Source organism: Muscardinus avellanarius (genome assembly GCF_963383645.1).
Source record: "Muscardinus avellanarius genome assembly, chromosome: 8".
Lineage (NCBI taxonomy): Eukaryota > Metazoa > Chordata > Mammalia > Rodentia > Gliridae > Muscardinus > Muscardinus avellanarius.
In genome coordinates, this window is record NC_137794.1 from 103,871,831 (window position 1) to 103,892,834 (window position 21,004).

Here is a 21,004-nt window from a genome sequence, read left to right on the forward strand (position 1 = left end):
TTTTTTGTTTGTGGTATTGAGGATTGAACTCAGGGGTGTTCTGTTTCTGAGGTACACCCCCAGGCCTATTTTATTTATCTATTTATTTGTTTATTTATTTATTTAATTTATTTTTGTGGTACTGGGGATAGAAAACAGGGGCCTTCTACCTCCGGGCTATACCTCTGACCTATTTTATATTTTATTTGAAAACAGGGTCTCCTAAGTTGCTGAGAGCCTAAGTAGCTGAGGCTGGCTTCGAACCTGTGTGATCCTCCTGTCTCAGCCTCCCAAGTGCTGGGATTACAAGTATGTGCCGCCACGCCTGGCCCTATTTTACTTTGAAACAAGGTCTCAGTAAGTTGCTGAGGCTGGCTGCAAACCTGTGGCCTTCCTGACTCATCTCCCCAGCTCTTGGGATTACAAGTGTGATCCATCACATCTGTTTTGATTTCTGTATGTTCAAATATGTACTCCCTCCAATCTTCATTTTCTTTTAATCTGTACTTATATTCCAGTTTCATTTATTCCACAAAGGGGATAAGTAAGGTTTCACTCTGATCAGTGCCTGCTTGATCATGAAATTCTGAGTCACTTTTTTTCGAGGAAAAAAAAAGCACAGACAAACTATTTTATCATATCTATAATAAATGCAAATAAATCAATACAAACAAAACTTGGCTTTAGCAAACTGTACATACATAAATATCTTTTTAATACTATAACATTCAACTTTTTTCACATAAAGCCTTCCATGATCTTATTTATTACATCTGATTTTTCTTTATACCTTTTAAAAAAAAAGTGCCTTTTAGATTGACAGCTTGTGCTTCTAAAGCGAAGATTAGCACATCATGCCCCAAAGAAAACACAAGGTAAAAAGGAAGCTGCCATATAAGCTCTTAAAAATTGTATGTTACAAGGTTTCTAAAATCTTTTCAGCACTGGTTGGTGGGTAGATTGTATGGGACCAACATGGCGCTCGGGCGGGTCGTGGGTTTGGTACGTGAAACAGCACCACGGAAAAGCTGTCCGGAGGGCCGAATAAAGTCCTTGGCTATGCACTGAATGGGCCATGGCCCTGCATTCATAGGTCCAGGGAATCTGGGCTGTCCTCAGCCAATCTCTTTAGTAGCAAGGTTCACACTCCCAAACAGTAGTGTTCCCACATTTTTCGTTAACTCTCCTTTATTCCTCCTCTGAGGCCATGATTTGCACACATGGATCTGGAGGAGAACTGAAGCTGCCGCAGCGAGGGCTTCGACCCTGATCAAAGTCCTCTTCCACAGGCTGGGGCTGCTCTTGGCCCAGTCTTTCTTATGCTACCAGCACTTCACAGATGGCCCCTGCCTGTTTCAGAGTGGAGGAGGGCCATTGGTGTATCTGAGCATGGGGTGGAATGATCGGGCGAAATTGTTGGAGAGGGCGCAACTGTAGTCTTCCTCTGACATTGGTACGAGGCAGGCGAGCCCGATGAGGAGCAGCAGGAGGAGCTGAAGGGGGAGAGCTGCTCGGAGGACTCGGAGCAGGAAGGCTCGGCCCGACCGAGCTGGCTGAGGCTCAGAAAGGGAGGAATCGGAGCCACCTTTTTTGGACCTGGGAGAAGAATCAATAAGTAACTCAAATAACTCAAGTATTGGAATGGATATTGCTTTTTGCACCTGTACCTTCCTGGAAGCCAAAGGGCCATGAAAAACACAACCCAACTTGGCAACCAGCTGTCAACCTTCAGAAGTATACCCAAGGCATTTCCCCACCACCAGCAAAAGAGTCGTTGGAAATCGCACTAATAACTAAAGTCAGTCAAGAAAGGTAACCAATTGAGTTAAAATTCTACTCCTTTTATCTCCTGATTATTTGGGAAAATCATTTCCATCAGCAAAAATAACTGCTGTATATACATTCTATTGTAAATTAAGTAGATCCAGGATGATTAATATGTAGATGTTTGATGCAGCCCGGGTTTAGTTTACGGACATCAGGAACATTTCTAGGCAATGTTAGTTGTCAGAATCATACAAAGTCTCCCATCCAGCCATCCTGGATAGACTCAAGTCCATGCAGCTAGGATAAGAACTGCCTTAGGCCTTTTGCACAGACCCATAAAATCTCACTTGGAGTTTACCTGGTTTCATTTGGCACGGAATGAGTATCTGGCCCTGACCTTAGTGGATTCCAAAGCTGTATGGACAAAGAATTGCAATGTATGCAATTTCTACAGAACACTGCCAGTGAAGGGCGCAGACTAGAGGCTGCTCCTGTCCCTCACTCTGTGGCTTTGGGCAACGGATACCGTGTTTCTGTAGAAGACAGATTCTCATCTTGAAGGCCTGCCCCACCTACATTCAAAATTCCAAGTTTTCCAGTCTTCCTCTTATCTTCCCTTAAAACAGCTCATTTGAGATTAAGTATAAATTTTAGTATTCATAAGAAAAAGTGCCTGTGAAATATTGAATATGGAGGTACAATATGTGTTGGGTGCCACTGTGTTCTTTTGGAAGCAGCCATTAGCATTTTGGTTACTAGCGGGAAAATGAAGATAGAGATGTTATTTATAAGCAGTATTTTGTGCACACTCACGCTTGCACATCATAGCATGAGCACAAAGAATAGGGATACCAAGAGGACACGTTTCCCGTACACCTAGTATGGATTCCCTATTGGCTTGAATGTCACTGAGGATAAAGGGCATGGAATGGGAAGCTGCTGGAGGACTATGAAGATGTAAACACCACATTGGTAACTCTGTGGATAAGGCTCATAAGAAAACACTATGTTGTCGCTTCTCCCTTAGCTGTTAATTTCTAAGACAGTCAGTGGGGGATAAAGGAAAATAAATGTTAGAAAAAAAATGAAAAAAAGCAAATGTTAAAATAATAATGATTAAAAAACAGATATAATCCCCTTAAAATGGAACAGGGGGACTATTAAACACTCTTTACTAAAGAAGGATGATAGATAAACTAGTTCTGCACAAGCCCCAGGAAGCCCTGCACTACACTGTGTCTCTAGCCTGGTCCTTGTAGAACAATAAAAATAAATTAAATAACATCATTGGCCTAAATTAGAACCTTGATGTTTTCTGAAGGCTGCAATAATGGCAATGTAACCCTGAACAACCCACACTGCCTCCACCTCTTCAAATAAGGCTAGATGGTGCCCCAGCTTTTCAGCTCCATTTTTTATATGATTGATGACTTCCAGGAATTTGGTAGTATAAATAGTCCCCCAGCTAGGAGGCCACCAAAGGACAACCATCATCTAGTGGTCAAACACCTAAATGACCTTCTGCTAAGCTCCGTGAATTATTCCTGATCGGACAAATAAGGGAAAATGTATATTTTCTGGAAATATAGTATGGCATGAAAGAAATAGGGGCTATGCCTTAGTAATGGAAGAGGAAACCATAAATATCTCCAGTTACCTAATATTCTTGTTGAGATAGGGCCTTAGGGAATATCTAATACATCCGATTTGTAGACAAGAAGCTTAGGAGGGTTAACATTAATTCTTCCGACTGTTAGGCAACATCCTAAGCATTTATCTTGGACTCTCTGTCAGTCCTCAAACAGACCTCTGAGGTGTGTGTTCATCAGCTTCCTTTTCTAGAGGATGAGAAGGAGGGTGGGTGAATGGAGTAACTGGCTCTAGCGTACATAGCTGGCAAGTGACAGAATTCAGATGTCAAATCTGAGTTCAACTACCTGAACGTGGACTCTTTCAAAAGCTAATGACTGGCCTCAGTTGCCATAATTAAAGGAAGAACACAAGCAAGAACTCTGAGTTCCCAAATCTCTTCAACCGCACTCTTCACTATGCTGTGGTTTGTTGGTTGGTGCTTCTGAATTAACCTTCATGTGAGTCGTGCTAAGTCACAGGTCTGCCGCAGGCAGAAGCCAAGAAGAGCTGCTTGTATCCTAAGGTATTTTAAAGGATTTCCTTGTATCTAAAATAAATGTCCCTACTCCTAAAGCTTCAGAGAAGTATCCTGCTGTCCAAGTCACCGTATCAACAGGAGGGCATTTTGCTTTCAGTTACATAGTTATGGGAAACTAAATCAGTCTCTCTGCTCTTCAGTTTTACCTTAATATCCTAAAATCATTTTTCACTCTGACAGTTTATGATTCAATGGCTTGCCTCAAAGAGTCTTGGGAAGGTTGGGATAAGCTACCTGCAAGCCCTGATTGAATTTGTCTTCAGTATATCTTTCGGTTGATGTAAAAATGTGCCCTACCTCTAACTGGATGAGTTACAGCAGAATGATGGAAGAGAGCCCACAGTTCCTCGTTACCCAATATCTAAAACTCATTTCCATTAGGAGACAGTTAAAGACTTTGGTGGGGGGCATCTGTATTCATATACTCAATAACACAATGCAACAGAGCCTGGTGGCTCCTCTTGGTCAATTATTAGCTGCTTTGAGCAATTAGGTCAAAGATCCAGATCAAAACAAGGGCTGGGCATTGACTGAGAACAACCAGAAAGGTCACCATTTTTGGAACACAGGCTCACCTGTTACTGAGCCTTTTGCAGGACATGGCACATTTAACAGCATCAGAGCATTCTTTATTAAAATTTAATTGATGCATGTTTCCTAGTGTTGAAGAACGCCAGCCTAGGGAGAAGTAATGAGCTAAGAGAGGGGCAGAAAGAACACACTGTGCTTGGTAACTGTCCTTGAATTTGTCTGCTCTTGAAAATGTCCAACATACCTACTGAGAAAAACACCCTAACTACCATGGGACTCAACATTCCCAGAGCTGCCTCTTCTTCAAGGTGACTCTGTTCCAGAGTTATTAGTGCTAGTAGGTTAATATCCCAGAGTTTAATTAAATTAAATTAATTAATTAATTTATTTATTTTGGTAGTACTAGGGTTCCTGGCAACCCTTCTACCTCCGGGCTACACTCCCAGACCTATTTTTATACGTTTTATGTGGAAACAGGGTCTCTCAAGCCAATGTGGCTGGCTTCGAACCTGCGCGATCCTCCTGTCTCGGCCTCCCAAGCGCAGGGATTATAAGAGTGCGCCACCACGCCCGGCCTCCAAGGTTTAATTTAAAAAAAGGAAAAAAGGCTATTTTTAATATTTGTCTATTGACCTAAAACTACCCGTTTTGAGAGTCTTAGGAGATTCAACAGAGGAAGCACAAAGGCAACTTGCTGGCTAGTGGCTGGACATTTTCAAACGCTGGCCTTATTAAATGAATGGATGCTAGTTTGGACTGTGGATATATAGGAAAATGCCACTGTGTTTGTGAGCTTCCTCAGGGAACTTAGTCAGTGATGTTTTAGAAAATTCTGTCTGTAAGAACATGTGCTTATTCTCTGCAGCAAATATTTATTTATTTTTCTCATTTCTTCAAACTTCTGGGGAAATATTTCTCGGGAGTTGTCTTGTTACTCTCCCCAAATTCAGGTCCAGTTGAAGGGGCTAGGGGACAGTAAAGGAAGGAGTGGTACGGGACAACGCAGTGCGCAAAAGATATGTAGGAGACAAAGAGGTGTGAGGAGTCTGAGTACCGTCAGACAGAGCGGGAGTCACTTTGAAAATTCTGCAAAATCAAGAAAAATATGATGAATTAAATTCTGTGCATACATCACTTACAGAGAAAGCAAAAGAAGCTTTCAATTCACTGTCACTTGCCAGCTAACTCTGGAAGTATGGTATCAGTGATTTCTTGGACAAAAATGCCTAGAATGTTCACATCTTGCTGCCTATACTTAGGGACTTCGAAATCCCAGCATTTCCTGGATATATGGCTCAGAAGACAGAATTGCAGAATTGATTTACCACTCCTGTCTTCTTTTGTTCCAAACTGAACTACTCTGTCTGTCTGGTATCTAGTTATCCTTTATCTAATCTATCTATCCTTCCTCTCTATTGATCTATCCATCTATCTTATCTCTCATCTATTTTCTACGTCCTGTGCATTTTCCTACCCATCCACAGTTCTTCAGGAATGATGTCACTAACTCTGTAGGGCCGAGAATCAGGCAGTCCCTGGATTCACACCTGAAATTTCATGCCTTTAACCCCCAACGTCCTGGCCTATAAATCAGGATGCTAGCATGCTGTAGGGTTATTATGGAGGATAACTGAGGGAACATGTGTTCACTGCCTAGCATGGTGCTTAGAAAACATTAAGTACCAAATAAATGTCAGCAAGCTGTCATCATGATCTATATAATTATATCAAGGGCGTGTCAAATTATGCCCCAGGAATTGGCTAGATTCAGCCTTTTCTTCCAAGCAAGTATTCCTAACTTACTAATAATGTGATGAATTTCTCAAACTGCCTGACTCCTTCCCCAGAAACACTGGGAAGGCCCATGATAGCAAGAGGGAAACCAGCTGGAATCTGACCCTTGAGCTGTCCTTGGAGCAAGGGTGGGCAAGCTGGCCTTCCAGGGAAAACTGCTTTATGTGGACGCTCTTTCAGAGCTTTGAGGAAATAGATCCCCAGGAAGACTTTGACAGAAATGATTTGGAAATGAATTCCACAAGAAACCGAGGAACATTTATAGTGAGGTCTCAGGTGTGTGCAAAACCCCTCACTGTCTTGCTTAACTATATTTGACTACCCTGAATGAATTTTAAAGTGAGGTCCTTTTTTTCCCTTTTGGCAACTGAGCCAGTACTTTGCAACTTTCATTTCATCTTAATTCTGTGTGCAGAAGGTGCCAAAGACCAACGTTGTCCACGGTGACTCTGCATTTTAGAATTCTCAGCTTCAAAATGAAGCCATCATTTGCTCTGTCCAGACTACACAGCAATTATTGCTTCGCCTTGCTGAGAATTGGGGTGAACTCTTTCCATGTGTCAACTGCAACTCATCTAGCCTCGGGTTCTTGGTGACAGGATTAGAGAATTTTAAGTCAGATGGAAGGAAGGAGTGAGCTAACTTGATCATCATTAACGTTGCCTCAAAAGCACTCTTCTGGGGTACGTTTAATCTCACGGAAAAATCATGAACTATCATGAATATGTACATAGATTTTTAAAAATTTCTTATAATTTAGGAAGTGCTAGGAGCTCCTTGTAATTGATACTGGAAATCTTTAGATCCAAGTCTTTTTTTTTTTTTTTTTTTTTTTTTTGGAGTGGTACTGGGGGTGGAACCCAGAGGCTTTCTACCTCCGGGCTATACTCCCAGACCTATTTTATATTTTTTATTTGGAAACAGGGTCTCACTAAGTTGCTGAGAGCCTCACTAAGTAGCTGAGGCTGGCTTCGAACCCGTGCGATCCTCCTGTCTCAGCCTCCCAAGCACAGGGATTACAAGCATGCGCCACCACGCCCGGCTAGATCCAAGTCTTTTAATGAATGAAATGATTCTATATTAATGCCATAGGCCCAGAGCCTAAACATAGTAGGTGTCCAGTAACTACCATGTATAGGTTTAGAATGTGATGTGAGAAAATAGTGTTGTCATCATCAAAGTGAAAAACAGACTAGTCTATTATTAATGTTTGACTTTAGGTAACAAAAAATTATAGATAACCCCTCCCTTCAAAGTAATACTCAGTTTTTTCCAACTCAACCTCTTTTCCTTCTCAAGAGGAAAAAAAATATGTAACTAGAATGTTCTCATTGAAGATATCTGAGGGGGCAACACACTAAACTTCTGTGCTTTAGCCATAACCTTCCAAATTTTCTGGGCCAATGCAAGATCAAACACAGGGTATCTCCAGTTGAATGTTAAAGGGCACCAGGGCAGCCCGGATCTCCAGTGAAGCTCCTTCTCCCCAGGTGGTCTCTGTATTTCACTGTCAGGGTTGGGTGCACCCGATCCAAGGTGCCAAGGAGCTAAGAAGCTCAAGAATCTTCAACCATAACCTGTTTGCCAGGGTGTTTGATGGTTTGCCATTCCGAGAAGGTTATTCCTATTCCCCTCCTGAGAAGCCCAGCGGAATGATCAAAAAGATGCCAATCAAAGCGCTGTGCAGAGCAGAGCTGAGAGGTGCTTTGCAGATGTCGCAGCGAGTATGTTGCTGTCCCAGCCTCAGAGCCCTGTTAGGAGGCGCATGGGCACTTGCTGCCCTAAGAAATAGCTGGGCATGTGAGATTTTCAGAAGTCCTGCATAGTTGTCTGAAATAACTGGGGATGCAGACAGATAGAATATTTGGGGACCAAAAGGTGATAGCTGTCAGTGTTGTTAAGAGACGAAGTGCTTACCCCTCCCAGCTCCATCATTTGTATCAACCAAAGAACTGAGTTCTGGTTTCCTTAAAAAAATACTATGGGGATAGTCTTCATCTCTGCTCTTGGCCCACTGGCAATTTGTAGAGAGAAGAGGGATTGTACAGCACAAGAATCCATCTATACTACACAGTTGTCTTTTCTTGTAGGGGGCTAAGCACCCAAAGATATCCATCATTATTTTCAAAGTCATTGGAGAGTTTTCTCCTTATTTAATTATTGCTGTTTTGTTATGGGATAGGGGGGGAAACCCACAAAATTATCTCCAAACCAGAAGAAAAGAAAAAAATGTAAATATAGTAAAGGGAGGCTTAAAACCAGAAAGCATATCAAAATTTGTTCTGCTTTACTTCAGTGGACTGAAAATAACCCAATAAAATCCTTTCAGCACCCAGCTGGAAAACTAAAACTCTTACTCAGAGCTTGTTTACAGTTCTACATTTCTTCCTCCCCACCCTCCTTCCAGGAATTTAGATTCCTGCTCAGTGGCCATGAGTTTCCAGAGAGACAAATACTTTCACAGTGAACTACCTGGGATTAAAATTGAAAAAATAAAAAGAAAAAACTAAAATCTTCAAGGATAGTATTTTCATTAAAAAAAAAAAAACCACAACCAAAGTTTTCTGGGGAAATAGGAACTGATTAGTGGAAGGGCAAAGGAGCACAGACATAACACCGACGACAGAGAAGGCGAAGCAGAGCTGGCTGCAGAAGGGGGCTCAGGGAGGCGTGGGCAGGGCGGAGCACAGCAGCAGCCCGAGGTTACTGGACAGGACGCAGGCTACTCTTGGGTCCAAGTGAAATGGCTTTGCCAAGTGTGAGGAAGGTGCGTGGCCGAGTGTGCTGGCTGAAGAGGAGTTTCGGGGCAAGCAGAAGAGAGTGGGTGCTTCTAAATTGTAAATCACACCAAATGAGGACCTGCTGTTTTGAGATTCCAAAACCCACAATCTGGATAAAACAGATCGATAAAATAAAAAGCTGGGGAATGTTAGTATGTTTTATGCAGATGTGTGGGTTCTGTGAATGGTAAAATAGTTCACTGATCGATTACCTGTTTTTATTTGTAATATCTAGAAAGAAAGAGGATGATGAAAGTCTGCCATGAATCCATGGCGACGGTGCCACCAATTGTCTGAAGTCCTTGTGGACACACGGAATGCTCTCCGATGAAAAGGGCCAGATGGGCTATGGAGAGTAGATCAAAATTTTGATGGGGTCCAAATATTTAATGCTCTGAGATATGCTTGTGCTTTCTCTTTAGAAGCATCTCTTTCAGTTTACAAGGAAATGAGGCATGGTTGACAAGGATTGATTACCCTGGGGCAGACCAGACACAGGCCTACGCGAATCACGGACAATTTTCATCATCCTCTTGGGGTTCTAGAACAGTGTGAAACCAGGAGAATAAGGTACCTGCTATTTGGACTGCTGACAGAGGGTCCAGGCTGTGAGAGACTACATTTGCCTCGTGGCTGTTTGCAATGAACAGGGGTAAAGAAAGAAGAATGTTCAGTCCAGGCAAATAAAGACAAGCTACTGATGAAAATCAAACTAAAAGTGAGCGAAGGAAAAAACAACAACAACAACAACAACAAATGAAACGATCAGTACCCATGAATTAAGGAAACTGGCTTTTCTTTTGTTGAGGTAAAATAAAGTCACATCCGTATCATCAGTCATTAAGGACACATTAACGGAGCCTCTGCCACTGTGGACTTGAATGCCTGCACTATTCACGGTAAAAACATAAACAGCTCCATGCTACGCCAGTATCTGTATATTTATTACATTAATTATATTAACTAATATTAACTACGTTTATTACAAGTATGTTATATTAAGTACATTTATCAGATTAACTATATAAATTATAAAATTCCCTATACTATATATGTATTTTGAAGACACTTTACATATTTTTCTTCACCTTTGAGGATACTGCAACAATATTACAATTTGGGGCTATCCTATGGGATTGTTCTTTGTGATGATGAAGCCCAACAAGTTATTTAAAGGCTAATGAAGAATTTGAGATGAAAAGCCAGTATTCCTTCACATTCTCAAACTAGGATCTATAGGAAACTAGTGAATGTAGTAAAAAAGAAAAATCCTAAAAAGGAAAATACATTTATCAGCATAGAACATAAGTATATATAACACAAATGAAAGTACAAACAAAATAATCATTTCTAAAGACTAAGGGGAAAAAATGGGATGAATATAATCATAAAGCCGGACCAAAAAAAAAAAAAATAACAAAACAAAAAACAAGCTTCTAATTACACAGAGAAATCAAGGTCTAGAGGGTGGCAGGGGCCAGATCGGTCTTTTATCCTCACTGTGCTTGGTGAGGGAGGCCGCCTCACCAGGGCCCTGAGTTGCTGTGAGTTTTGGGGCACCCAGCTGCACGGGCCCCCCAGCACCAACGCTCAGGAGCATCTTAGCTGGGGGAGCAGCACCTCCGCGCACCAGTTGAGCAGACTCAGGAGCCTCTCCCTGTCTGCCCACCTCGAGGTCCTTCTGAACCTGCAGCCCACCTCGGTCAGGCGGACGTGGTGGTGCAGGTTCGAAGGAAGGAGCCACCAAAGGGACACGTGAGCGCCATTCTAGAAATGGCCACTTGGGCAAGAAAAATCATTTTTCTTCCTGCATATCATCCACACATGGAGCTCTGATTTTTTGTTATTTTATGTTCCTGAACTCATGCTGGCAGGGCTCAGGAAGTAGCAAGACACTTGTGATGACACTCTCCTGTTTGGGGACTCCAGCTCTAAGCCTGCGGAGCCTGAGATAGGCACACATACTGTCACTCCCCGGCACCCCCCTCCCTGTGCTGCCTGGAAATGCCCAGCGAGAAGTTACCGATTTCTGGGTGCTGGGGGTGCTTCTTCCTGACGTCGGACTCACAGATCCTGAGGTGTCCAGTTCATCAGCAGAGGACCAGGAGGACAAGTCCTGCAGGTGGAAAGGTTCTTCAACAACTCCAGGTCCCAGAGCCAGGGGTCTCTGTCTCCACCATGGGTTCCCCACTCCAGCCCCATCCATCCTTGCATCCCCACCATACCAATCAGACCATTCCTTGGGGAAAATGAAATCAGACAAGACCAGGTCCTAATTCTCCTAGTGTACTGAGCCTCCCTGACCGCAACTTTGTGCAGTCGCTTTGTTATTGGAGCTTTATTATTTCTTAGTGACATGGATGTGAATGAATTGATACTGGCTTGGGGGGGGAAGGAATAAATGACAGTAATCCAGGAGTCTGCCTCGTAGAATCAGAGCAATCGGCACTGCAGATTACTCTTATATGCTCAGCAAAGGGCAAAGCAGGTGGGTGTTTATGGCAGGATTTCACAACAGAATGTTTGAAATCTTACCAGGCATTGCTGGGCCTACGCGTGTATTTCTCAAAAAACAATAGCAGTATCATGACATAGTGATTTTTAAGAATGTAAAAAAAGTGAATGAAGGACCACTTTTATGAATTGCTATATGCATAAGGAGAATTCATGCCTTACAGGTGTTGAATACAACATTCATATGCAAAACTTGATCTGCTCTCCCAGGTCTGTATAACTAAAAAGGTGTGAACAGGGTAGAATAAGATACTATAGCCGTGGGGGGGGGGCAGGGAGGAGGAGGGCTTGCAGTAAGCAATCATAAAAGAGATCTTTCTAAAATTTTTGAGTGGTACTGGGTATTGAACCTAGGAGCATTATACCTTTGAGCTACACCCCCAGCCTTTTAAAAAAAATTTATTTTGAAACAAGGTCTTGCTAGATTGTTGAGAATTTCACTACATTGTTGATGCTGTCCTTGAACCTGTGATTCCCCTATCTCAGTCTCTTGAGTACTGGAAATACAGGCATGTAATACCATGCCTGGCTACAGGAGATTTTTTGGATCAAAAGCCGTCTCCTGTCATAAATATTCATGAGTCTGACTTTTTTAAAATTTTGAGACAGGACTTGGAAGAGCAGCCGTAGAGTGTGGTTGTTCCAGTCTAATGCATGTTGCAATTAGAGCTTTTCTACCGTGGTGGAGATGTGTGGTCTGGCTAGGGCTTACCTGTTGACTGCTTGACATGTCCAATAACTTCTCCAGATCCTTGATATGATGACTGACCTCCTTCAAGAGAAGTTTGAGCCGGTTCCCAATAACATGGACTTTTTCTTTGGCTTCTAAACAGTCTGTACCTTCAGCATTCACCAGGAGCTGGCGAGACATGTCTTGCAGAGAGGCCACTTTGAGTTGGGACTCCAGAAGCTCACGTCTTATTTGCTATGCATATAATGGGAAATATTTTTTTTTCTAAGAACATGCAATAGCTGTAGAAAGTTCTCAAAGTGGGCAGTTATACCTAAACATTAGAATGCGGAGCTCACACCCATGGCAGGGGAATCAGGGGCTGATGTTCTAATTTTGTTTCTACTAAAAGTACTCCCTAAGACCTCTGAACCTCTTTGACCAGTTTTCTCATTGGATGCCTGGTTGCCGATATCATTGTATGGTTTAAATTGGGTAATGTGTGTAAAAACACTTAACATGTAAAGTACCATGTAACACAAAACATAGGATGACCTTTTAAACAGAAAAACAAAATATTGCCATCTAGATACAGCAAAACTGAAGTATGTCTGGGCATATTTTGATTTCTAGTCAAGATTTTCAAACAGATATAGGGCAACTGATCTTTCATAGCTTAATGCCAGAGTGTCAGCGTTGAATAAAACTATATTTGCATAGCTATTTCCTCTTGGTTTCTAAGACCCTTATGGTACTGAATCAAAAGCTACCAATTATGTAGTTCAAGTTAGTGATTCTTGAAGGTTAAGACATGACATTTTAAAAATGCAGAGAAAAAACAAAATGCTAGGCATTTTTCTCCTAATGGAACTCAACTATGCTTGACTCATATAAAAATCGCTTAAGTACATGGTATGTTATACTTTCCCATGATCTTTATATAAGCATCTACATAGTAAATTTATGTTTGAATTTAGTGTTAGAAAAAGTTTCTTGCTTCTTGAAAAAAATATGCTTTGTTTTTGTCAAATAATCACAGCAAGTTTCCCTTTGCCTCACGTTTGGAAAACTGGTGCGAAAGTTCATTATTTTATCAATTCTTCTGAAAAAGACTTGCTTCTTTCTATTTTAATAGTTTTAAGGCTACATTACAATAAGTCACCAAATATACTTTGGGGACATATACATAGCATGTAAAATTTAAATGAAAAATATGTGCATTTTACCAAAAAGCTTTCCCAATGAACACAAGCAAACTGAGATTAAGGACATCTGAGATAAAAGGACTGAGAGATAGCTAAAGTTGGCAAATATATTCTATGCATATTTATTTCAAAAAGATTGCACATGGCAAGGAGTTAAGCTAAAGAGGGAGATTAGAGTACAAATTGCCTCTACAAGAGGTAAAATAAAAATTTAAATAAATAAAAAATTCCTGCTAAAAACAAAGGCTGGTACCAAAAACCAGAGTTATTACCATAAGCTGTCTGTGATGGTCTTGAAGAATCTCTGCATCAAGGTTCGAATCAATAGGAACTATTTCATTTTTCCTTCTGTCAATGTTCTCAAGCATCAGAAGCAAACCATGGCTCATTTCATGGAAATCCTACAAAAACACAGATTAGGAAATAACCATAGGCAACATATTTTCCAGAATATATTTCCATTCTTTCCAATGGCTACTATTGGCAAACACATGTTGATTGTAAGATCAGATACACAGCTCCTTTCTGAGGGATGGTCTGGTGCTGAAGTAATGACTCGGTCATGAGTTCATCTTCTTAAGAAACATTTAATTTATTACTGCGCAGGGGATTTAAATACAAAGTAAATTGGCATTAAAATACTTAAAATTTTTGAAAGAAGAGTAGTGCTAATAGATAATATGGAAGGAAGCAACTCTTCTCTCTTCCCTGTGTATTCAAATCTTCCCATCTTTTTAAGACCCGGACTCATACCCCCTTTATTCACCTTCTTGTTCATTTATTCAACCTGTAGCGATTGAAGATTACTATTACGGTGCTCTAATAAAAAACAACAGCTTGAGCACCTGCTTTCAAGAAGGCTCTAAATCCTTCATTATCCCACTGTGCTTAGAATATAATCCAAACTCCTGGCCGCAACCTCCAAGGCACTGTGTGATCTGGCTCCTGACTGCCTGCCCCGTCCTTCCGATCACCTCCCGCCTCTCTGACTATATTCCAGCTTCTTTTTGGCCCTTAAAATATCGTGCCTTTTCCTACTTCTGGGACTTCTTGTTCATTGCGTTTCCTTTGCAGCAACATCCATCTGTGTCAGCTCGAAGGTCCACAGAACTTCCCTGACCACCCTCCTCTCATGGTCTGGATGCAGAATGTCCTCCAGACCTCTCTATAGATAAGGCAGCCATTGCTGAAGGTGGGGCTTGGCTGCTGGGGAGGGCTGTTATATATATATATATATATATATATATATAAGCTTAATGAGTCTACCCAGCCCTTCTTCCCTTGCTCTATTTCTCTCCCTGCTTCTGACCCCTATGATGTGAAAACACAGTCCCTCCTCTAACTCTCTATCTGCTCCCAGCTGTCATCCCCTGAGTTCCACAAATGTGACCAGGCCTAACATGGAGTGAAACCTTGGACACCTTCAGAACCTGGCGCAGATAAACCTTCCCTCCTCTAAGCTGCGGTTGTTGGGCATCTGGGGTCACAGCAGCGAGCATGCTGATGGAAACACTTTCCAAAGTGGCTTCTCTCAGTTACTTTTGTCTCCCATGTCTGTAAGTATCTTGCTTAGCTATTTCCTTACATTTTGTTTGTCTTTTCTTTCCGATAAGAGCAGAGGCTGTGCTTAGTATCATATCTGGTGCACAGGAGAAATAGTAAGTAGTTGTGGAGTGAATGGATGAATAAATTTTTCTGGTACTGACTTTGATGGTCAAGAAATGTCTGTCTACATAACAGTGAGCGTGTGTTGAGTGCAGGCAATGAATGTCTAAGTCAAAAAGGAAATGGCCAAACTGAGGCTACCGTATAGAGGATGCTCTTTTTTTTTTTAACTGGACAGACGATGAGCCTTGAACCTTGGTCCCATGTGCAGACACTCCAATAAAGTGAAAAATACAATTATCTCATTCAAACACTGATTCTGGGGAGCAGCTGCATACCTTGAGTACCATGCATGTTTGGCTCCCAGCCTCCACTGCCCAAGGCCCTGCCCACCTGGCACTGCATCAGCGCATCCTGCAGCAGCCCCCTCCAGGCCTCCAACAGAGAGCACACCCGCTCCCAGCGCCCGTTCATCTGGGACAACTGATCCTGCAGGTCCTGGCTCTCCTTACTGTCAGCCTGGGTGAACTCGGAGCTGCAGAGATTGATGGAGAGGATGATGGCTTTGCGGTGGTCCATGGCTTTCTGAAGATCCTAAAAGAAAACAAGGACAATAATGACAAATACTTCTTTTTTTGTGGTACTGGGAATGGAACCCAGGGGCATTGTTCCTCCTCCAAGCTATACCCCCAGCCCTGTTTTTTAGTCTTTTCATTTCTGAAACAGGGTCTCACTGAGTTGCAAAGGGCCTCACTGAGTAGCTGAGGCTGTCCACAAACCACGATCCTCCGGTCTCAGTCTCCCAAATGCTGGAATACAAGGATGTGCCACCATGCCCGGCTGATAAACACATATTAAAAAAAAAAGTTCCTGAAAAGGTTTCACTGCAATGAACAAGTCCCGTAATTAGAACTGTCCTTGGCAAGATGGCTCGGTAAGAGATGGACAGAGCCACGGAGAATGGTTCAGCAGGTAGGAGAAATCCACTAGGCAACACTTGACAACACAGATGGATCTTAAGGAAATAGGCTGCAGAGTAAAACAGTGAAGCAGGGCAGGATGCTATTAGAAACAAATGAGCATTGACACATACACACACGCACACACACACACACACAGCTTTCAAGAGTGCATATAAATAATGAATCATCTACAAACATTTCAGGATGGTTGCCACGTGTTTGAGGAATGAGAATTAAGAAATCAAGGAAGGGGTCGGGCATGGTGGTGCAAGCTTGTGATCCCAGTATTTGAACGACTAAGACAGGAGGATCTAAGGTTTGAGGTCAGCGTCAGCAACTTAGTGAGGCCCTTTACAGCTCAGTGAGATCCTGTTTCAAAATCAAAAATAAAATGGGGTTGGGGTTGTAGTGCAAAAGTAGAATGCCCCTGGGTTTAATCCGCAGTAACACACACACACACACACACACACACACACACACACACACCAAAAAAAATCAAGGAAGGAAGGAAAGGATCAATAAAGTGAAGAGGAGCTGTGTAGAAAGCCACGCTAATTCTGTGCCATGAATAAAAAAAAAACTGATCAATTTTACTCCTTGCACAGTAGTTCAAGAAAAACAGAAAGAACAAAACAAAACCCTGGCTCTAGGAGTTGTGAGCAGCAGGATTCCCGCTCTTTGTTTTTTCTAGGGTAATAATCCTAGTTCACTAAACCAATGGCATCTTCCGACCTGTGTGTGTAGAAATGAAGCAGCGAGGTTAAGACAGAGGATTCCAGGGCTCGGCATCCGCAGCACAGTGGTCCCAGGCTGGGGATGCCACTTCTGTCAGCTGTCACGTTCTTGTGATAGCAAGGAGTAAAACTGATCAGTTTTTTTTTTAATTTTTATTCATGGCACAGTCCTCCCAAAACATCGGCCCTGACCAAAGAGCAGATACTGACACCAAGAAACAAAAGAGTCAGCACGCTTCCTCCTGGACACAGAGATCCTGAGTGGCCAAATTCTGGGGAGGAGCACTTTTTGCTGTTTTACAAACGAAATCCAGGAACCAAAGAACTATTTACAAACAACTGAACTGGGTGCACACACCTGCCTGTATCCCAGTACTTGGGAAGCTAAGCCAGGAGGATGGCAGATTCGAGGCCAGCCTCAGCAACTTAGTGAGACCCTCTGCAACTTAGGAAAATCTATTTCAAAAAAGATTTTTGAAACAAAGGGCTGGGGTGTAAACTGGAGGTAGAATGCCCCTGGATTCAATCCCAGTTACACACACACACACACACACACACACACACACACACCTGAGCTCTCAGTGTAAAAGGTAATTAAAGGTTTCTACATAAAATGCAATTCAATAGCTGCGCCAAGGAGGAGTTTTAAGAGCCAGAGCTGGAGTTTGGGGGAGTTATCTGCACACTACACCCACAAAGGCCCAAATCAAATGCAACTGGCGGGTGTTTAACCACAAATACTCAACAGCTTTGTTTTATTCATTACAGTGAAATTGCTTTGGCTACCACCGTAATCAATTTGGGAAGTTTTGCTGATTGGAGAAGGCCAAATGATCTCATCTGGTCTCCAGCAAATTCACACAAATACAATCTGGAAAATGATTTCTTTCTAGAACTTAAATAGAGATGTGCGGGGCTCCGATCATACCTATACTCCCCTTACAAAGAGGTTAAGTAGGTCCCAGAGGTGCCTGACTCTTTCATGACACTTTGGTCGTCTCTTAAAACTCCAGGTCACTACATGGTAAGTGGTCATGTAAATGGTGGTGAGTTCTACAACATGGTTCATCTTTTTGCCTTATCGACCATCTTTTTCTGAAATACTTGGACTGGGGGTGGCTGGGGTACTGGTGGGCGTTCCTGGTCCACGGAGGGAGAGGCGAGGGAACCTACCTTGAGCTTTCTGATTTGTAGCTCGATGTCCTGGATGTCGGTGCTGAGCTCCAGGCGCCTGAGTCGCTCCAGCTCCTCCTCCGTCTCCCCCAGCCAGGCCCAGATGCTGTTCAGGTCTGAGTTGAACTGCTGCCATTTCTGGAGGTTCTGTTTCATCCTCAGCTCCTTGCTTAGCGCCTGGGCCTGAATGAGCTCCCATCGGTCGATCACACCTGGCAGGGCACACCAAACGGTGAGTGAGCACAGCATGCCCCCGATGTTTAGGAAATGTTTCCAACAAATGTTGGTAGGGGCTTTAAAGAAGTACAAAAGAAGAAGAACTTTGCTGGCCGTTTCTGTTATCATCTGTCAGTAACAGCTACATGGATGCAAAAGCTCTGTTTTTTCTGTTTGTTTTTTTAATGATAATGAGGTAAAAGAATCAACCCAAAGCCCAGCTGGCGTGGATTACACACGCTTGTAATCCCAGCATTCGGGAGGCTGGGACAGGAGGATCTCAGTTCGCAGACAGCCTCAGCTACTTAGTGAGGCCCTTTGCAACTCAGTGAGACCCTATTTTAAAATAAGGAATAAAAAATAGGGTTGGGGGTGTAGCTCAGAGGTAGAATGCCCCTGGGTTTCATTCCCAGTACTACAAAAAATAAAATAAAATAAAGAATCAACCTAGGTATTCATTCAACAGATGAATTTATAATGAAAGTGTGACATATACACACAGTAGAATTTTACTCAGCCATAAAGAACAAAGTTATGGCATTTGCAGGAAAATGAATGGAACTAGAAGATATTATGGTAAGTGAAATAAACCAATCTTTGATAGTCAAGAGTCACATATTTTCTTTCCTATGTGGAAACTAGAGAGAAAATAGGTACCAAAAGGGGCTTCAGATAAAGGAGAGAGACCAGTAACATGGTAGAAAGGGGCTGGGGGAGGAAGGTATGAGAGGCTTTAATGAAAGGAAACATGTCTGTACATGAAGCTATGGCTTCCACTCTCACTAGCATCTATGGGGAGGGAAGCGGATTGGATACGGAGGTAAATTCACCACACGCTGTGTGCACGTATGTTTGTGTCACTTTGGGCCTCATTGTGATGTAGAATTACAACACCAATAAAAGTCTATTAACAACAAATAAATATGCATGAATGTGAAAAAAAAAGAAAAATTAACTCCATGAGACTTAGCACCATGGCGAGCTTCGGGAGATAAGAAGCAGCCGCAGGCATGAGGAGATCCTTCCTCTGTAGGGCTCTGACAGCGCCCGTCTAGAAGCTGACGAGATGCCTTAGAGACAGCGCATTGGCATAAGCCGAATAGGAGAAACCACCATGGCGCGCTTCACCTCCCTCCTACATTTCGGAGGTCAGTGGATCCTGGGGAGGGATTCTTGGGGTCCGATCGCACAGCAGGGGGCTACGCGTCCCAGTGCAGCCGGGGGCAGCGTGCTTCCAGGCCTCCTCCTTCACTCTTCCTGGAACCAGGACAATGCACTCACCGGCCGTCTGGGTCTCCGTACTGTTGAGGTCAACGAAGCCGGGGAAGCTGCCTTCCTCCTTCAGCTTGTGCTCCAGCCTCCTCACCGCGTCGATGCTGCCGCTGCACTCGCCCAGCAGCTTCATCTGGTTAAACACAGAAAGCAGCCCCGTCACCAAAACTCTCCCGAGGGTGAGATCTTCCCTGGAAGACTTCTGTGAAGTGTGTGCGCTCTCGTGTGCTACTCCGCTAAAAATCAAGTTCAAAACCACGCTGTTTCAGCAGGTATACATTCATATAAGAAGCAAGGCAACACTTCCAAGAGTGTGCAGAGGTACATGCCTGTAATCCCAGCTACTTGGGAGGCTGAGGGAGGAGGATCATTTGAGGCCAGCCCGGGCGACTTAGCAAGGGCCCGTCTCCAAATATGAAGCTGGCCTAGTGGCACACACCAGTAATCCTAGTACCTGAGAGGCTGAGAGTTCAGGAGGCTGAGAGTTCCACAGCTTAGTGAGACCTTGTTTTACAATAAAAAGAAAAAGGGCTGAGGATGTAGCTCAGAAGTAGAATGACTCCAGGTTCAATCCCCAGAACCACAAATAACATAAGACAACATAACAAGAGGGGGGTGTAGCTCAGTGGCAGATGCTGCTTGCTTCAAACCCCAGCGTCGTACACAGCTCAGTCTCTGTCTCTCTCTCTCTTACACACACACACACACACACACATACACACACACACACACACACACACACACACACACACACACACACGAGATACATTTTGCATACATGATTGGTGGAAGAAGTTCTTATAATTTCTATTAAATTCCTGATTTAAAACAAATTAGACCAATTTGAAAAACTAAAACTTAGAGCCCTTAGCTGGCAAGGCAAATTATAATTTTTTGGCAAGTTTTCTCTGTTTCTCTTTCTTAAACTGAAATGTGGAAACTAATATTACTACACATTTCATGGGGATATTTCTGTATTATATAATTGAAATACTTAAAAGTATATTGTGATACTAAATTTGGTTGTTTTACAAGGAAATCTAAGCCATGTTTAATAGGCATCAAAGGGACAAAACTGAAAATCCAAGGAAAGGCTTCCAAATTCATTTTACTATGATCATCAGTACTTAAGAACAAATCATTTCAAGGCATTGCTGTTATAGGACCATAACATTGTCACTCAAAGCTTTAACGGATCACAATGCTACTGAGTTACTCTGATTATTTTTGATTGAGGTTAAGTATAATGTTAGTGGTGTCAGCATGGTTATTAGAAACCTGTATTATATTTTTAAAGAGAGGTTTTATTGTAATAGAAGTAATTGCCAGCATTTCAGGTGGTGCACACCTGAAATCCCAGTACTTGCGTGGCTGAAACTGGAGGATCTCAGGTCCAAGAGCAGTCTCAGCAACTTAAAGCCTCAGCAACTTAGCAAGACTTTCTTTCTTTCTTTCTTTCTTTTTTTTTTTTTTGTGGTACTGGGGATGGAACCCTTCTACCTTTCTACCTCCGGGCTACACTCCCAGAGCTATTTTATATATTTTTTATTTGGAAACAGGGTCTCTTAAGCCAGCGCTGCTGGCTTCGAACCTGTTCAATTCCCCATCTCTGCCTCCCAAGCACGGGGATTA

The 21,004-nt window shown here is 42.6% G+C and overlaps 1 protein-coding gene across 6 annotated transcripts in view; it reads right to left on the reverse strand.

Annotated features, from left to right (window-relative positions):
• Positions 1-1,334: 1,334 nt before the first annotated feature.
• SYNE1 (spectrin repeat containing nuclear envelope protein 1) overlaps positions 1,335-21,004 on the reverse strand; it is a gene marked incomplete at both ends in the record, with an annotated part of 486,197 nt that continues 466,527 nt past the window's right edge. For 5 of the 6 annotated variants that reach the window (XM_080699888.1, XM_080699887.1, XM_080699889.1 and 2 more), the window contains 8 exons: positions 1,335-1,575; positions 9,596-9,654; positions 11,045-11,137; positions 12,248-12,460; positions 13,683-13,811; positions 15,409-15,609; positions 17,885-18,096; positions 19,382-19,505. In XM_080699888.1, coding sequence (XP_080556014.1) covers positions 1,335-1,575; positions 9,596-9,654; positions 11,045-11,137; positions 12,248-12,460; positions 13,683-13,811; positions 15,409-15,609; positions 17,885-18,096; positions 19,382-19,505 — 1,272 coding nt within the window. The remainder of the gene's footprint in view (positions 1,576-9,595; positions 9,655-11,044; positions 11,138-12,247; positions 12,461-13,682; positions 13,812-15,408; positions 15,610-17,884; positions 18,097-19,381; positions 19,506-21,004) is intronic. The other variant, XM_080699892.1, reaches the window with a different exon arrangement.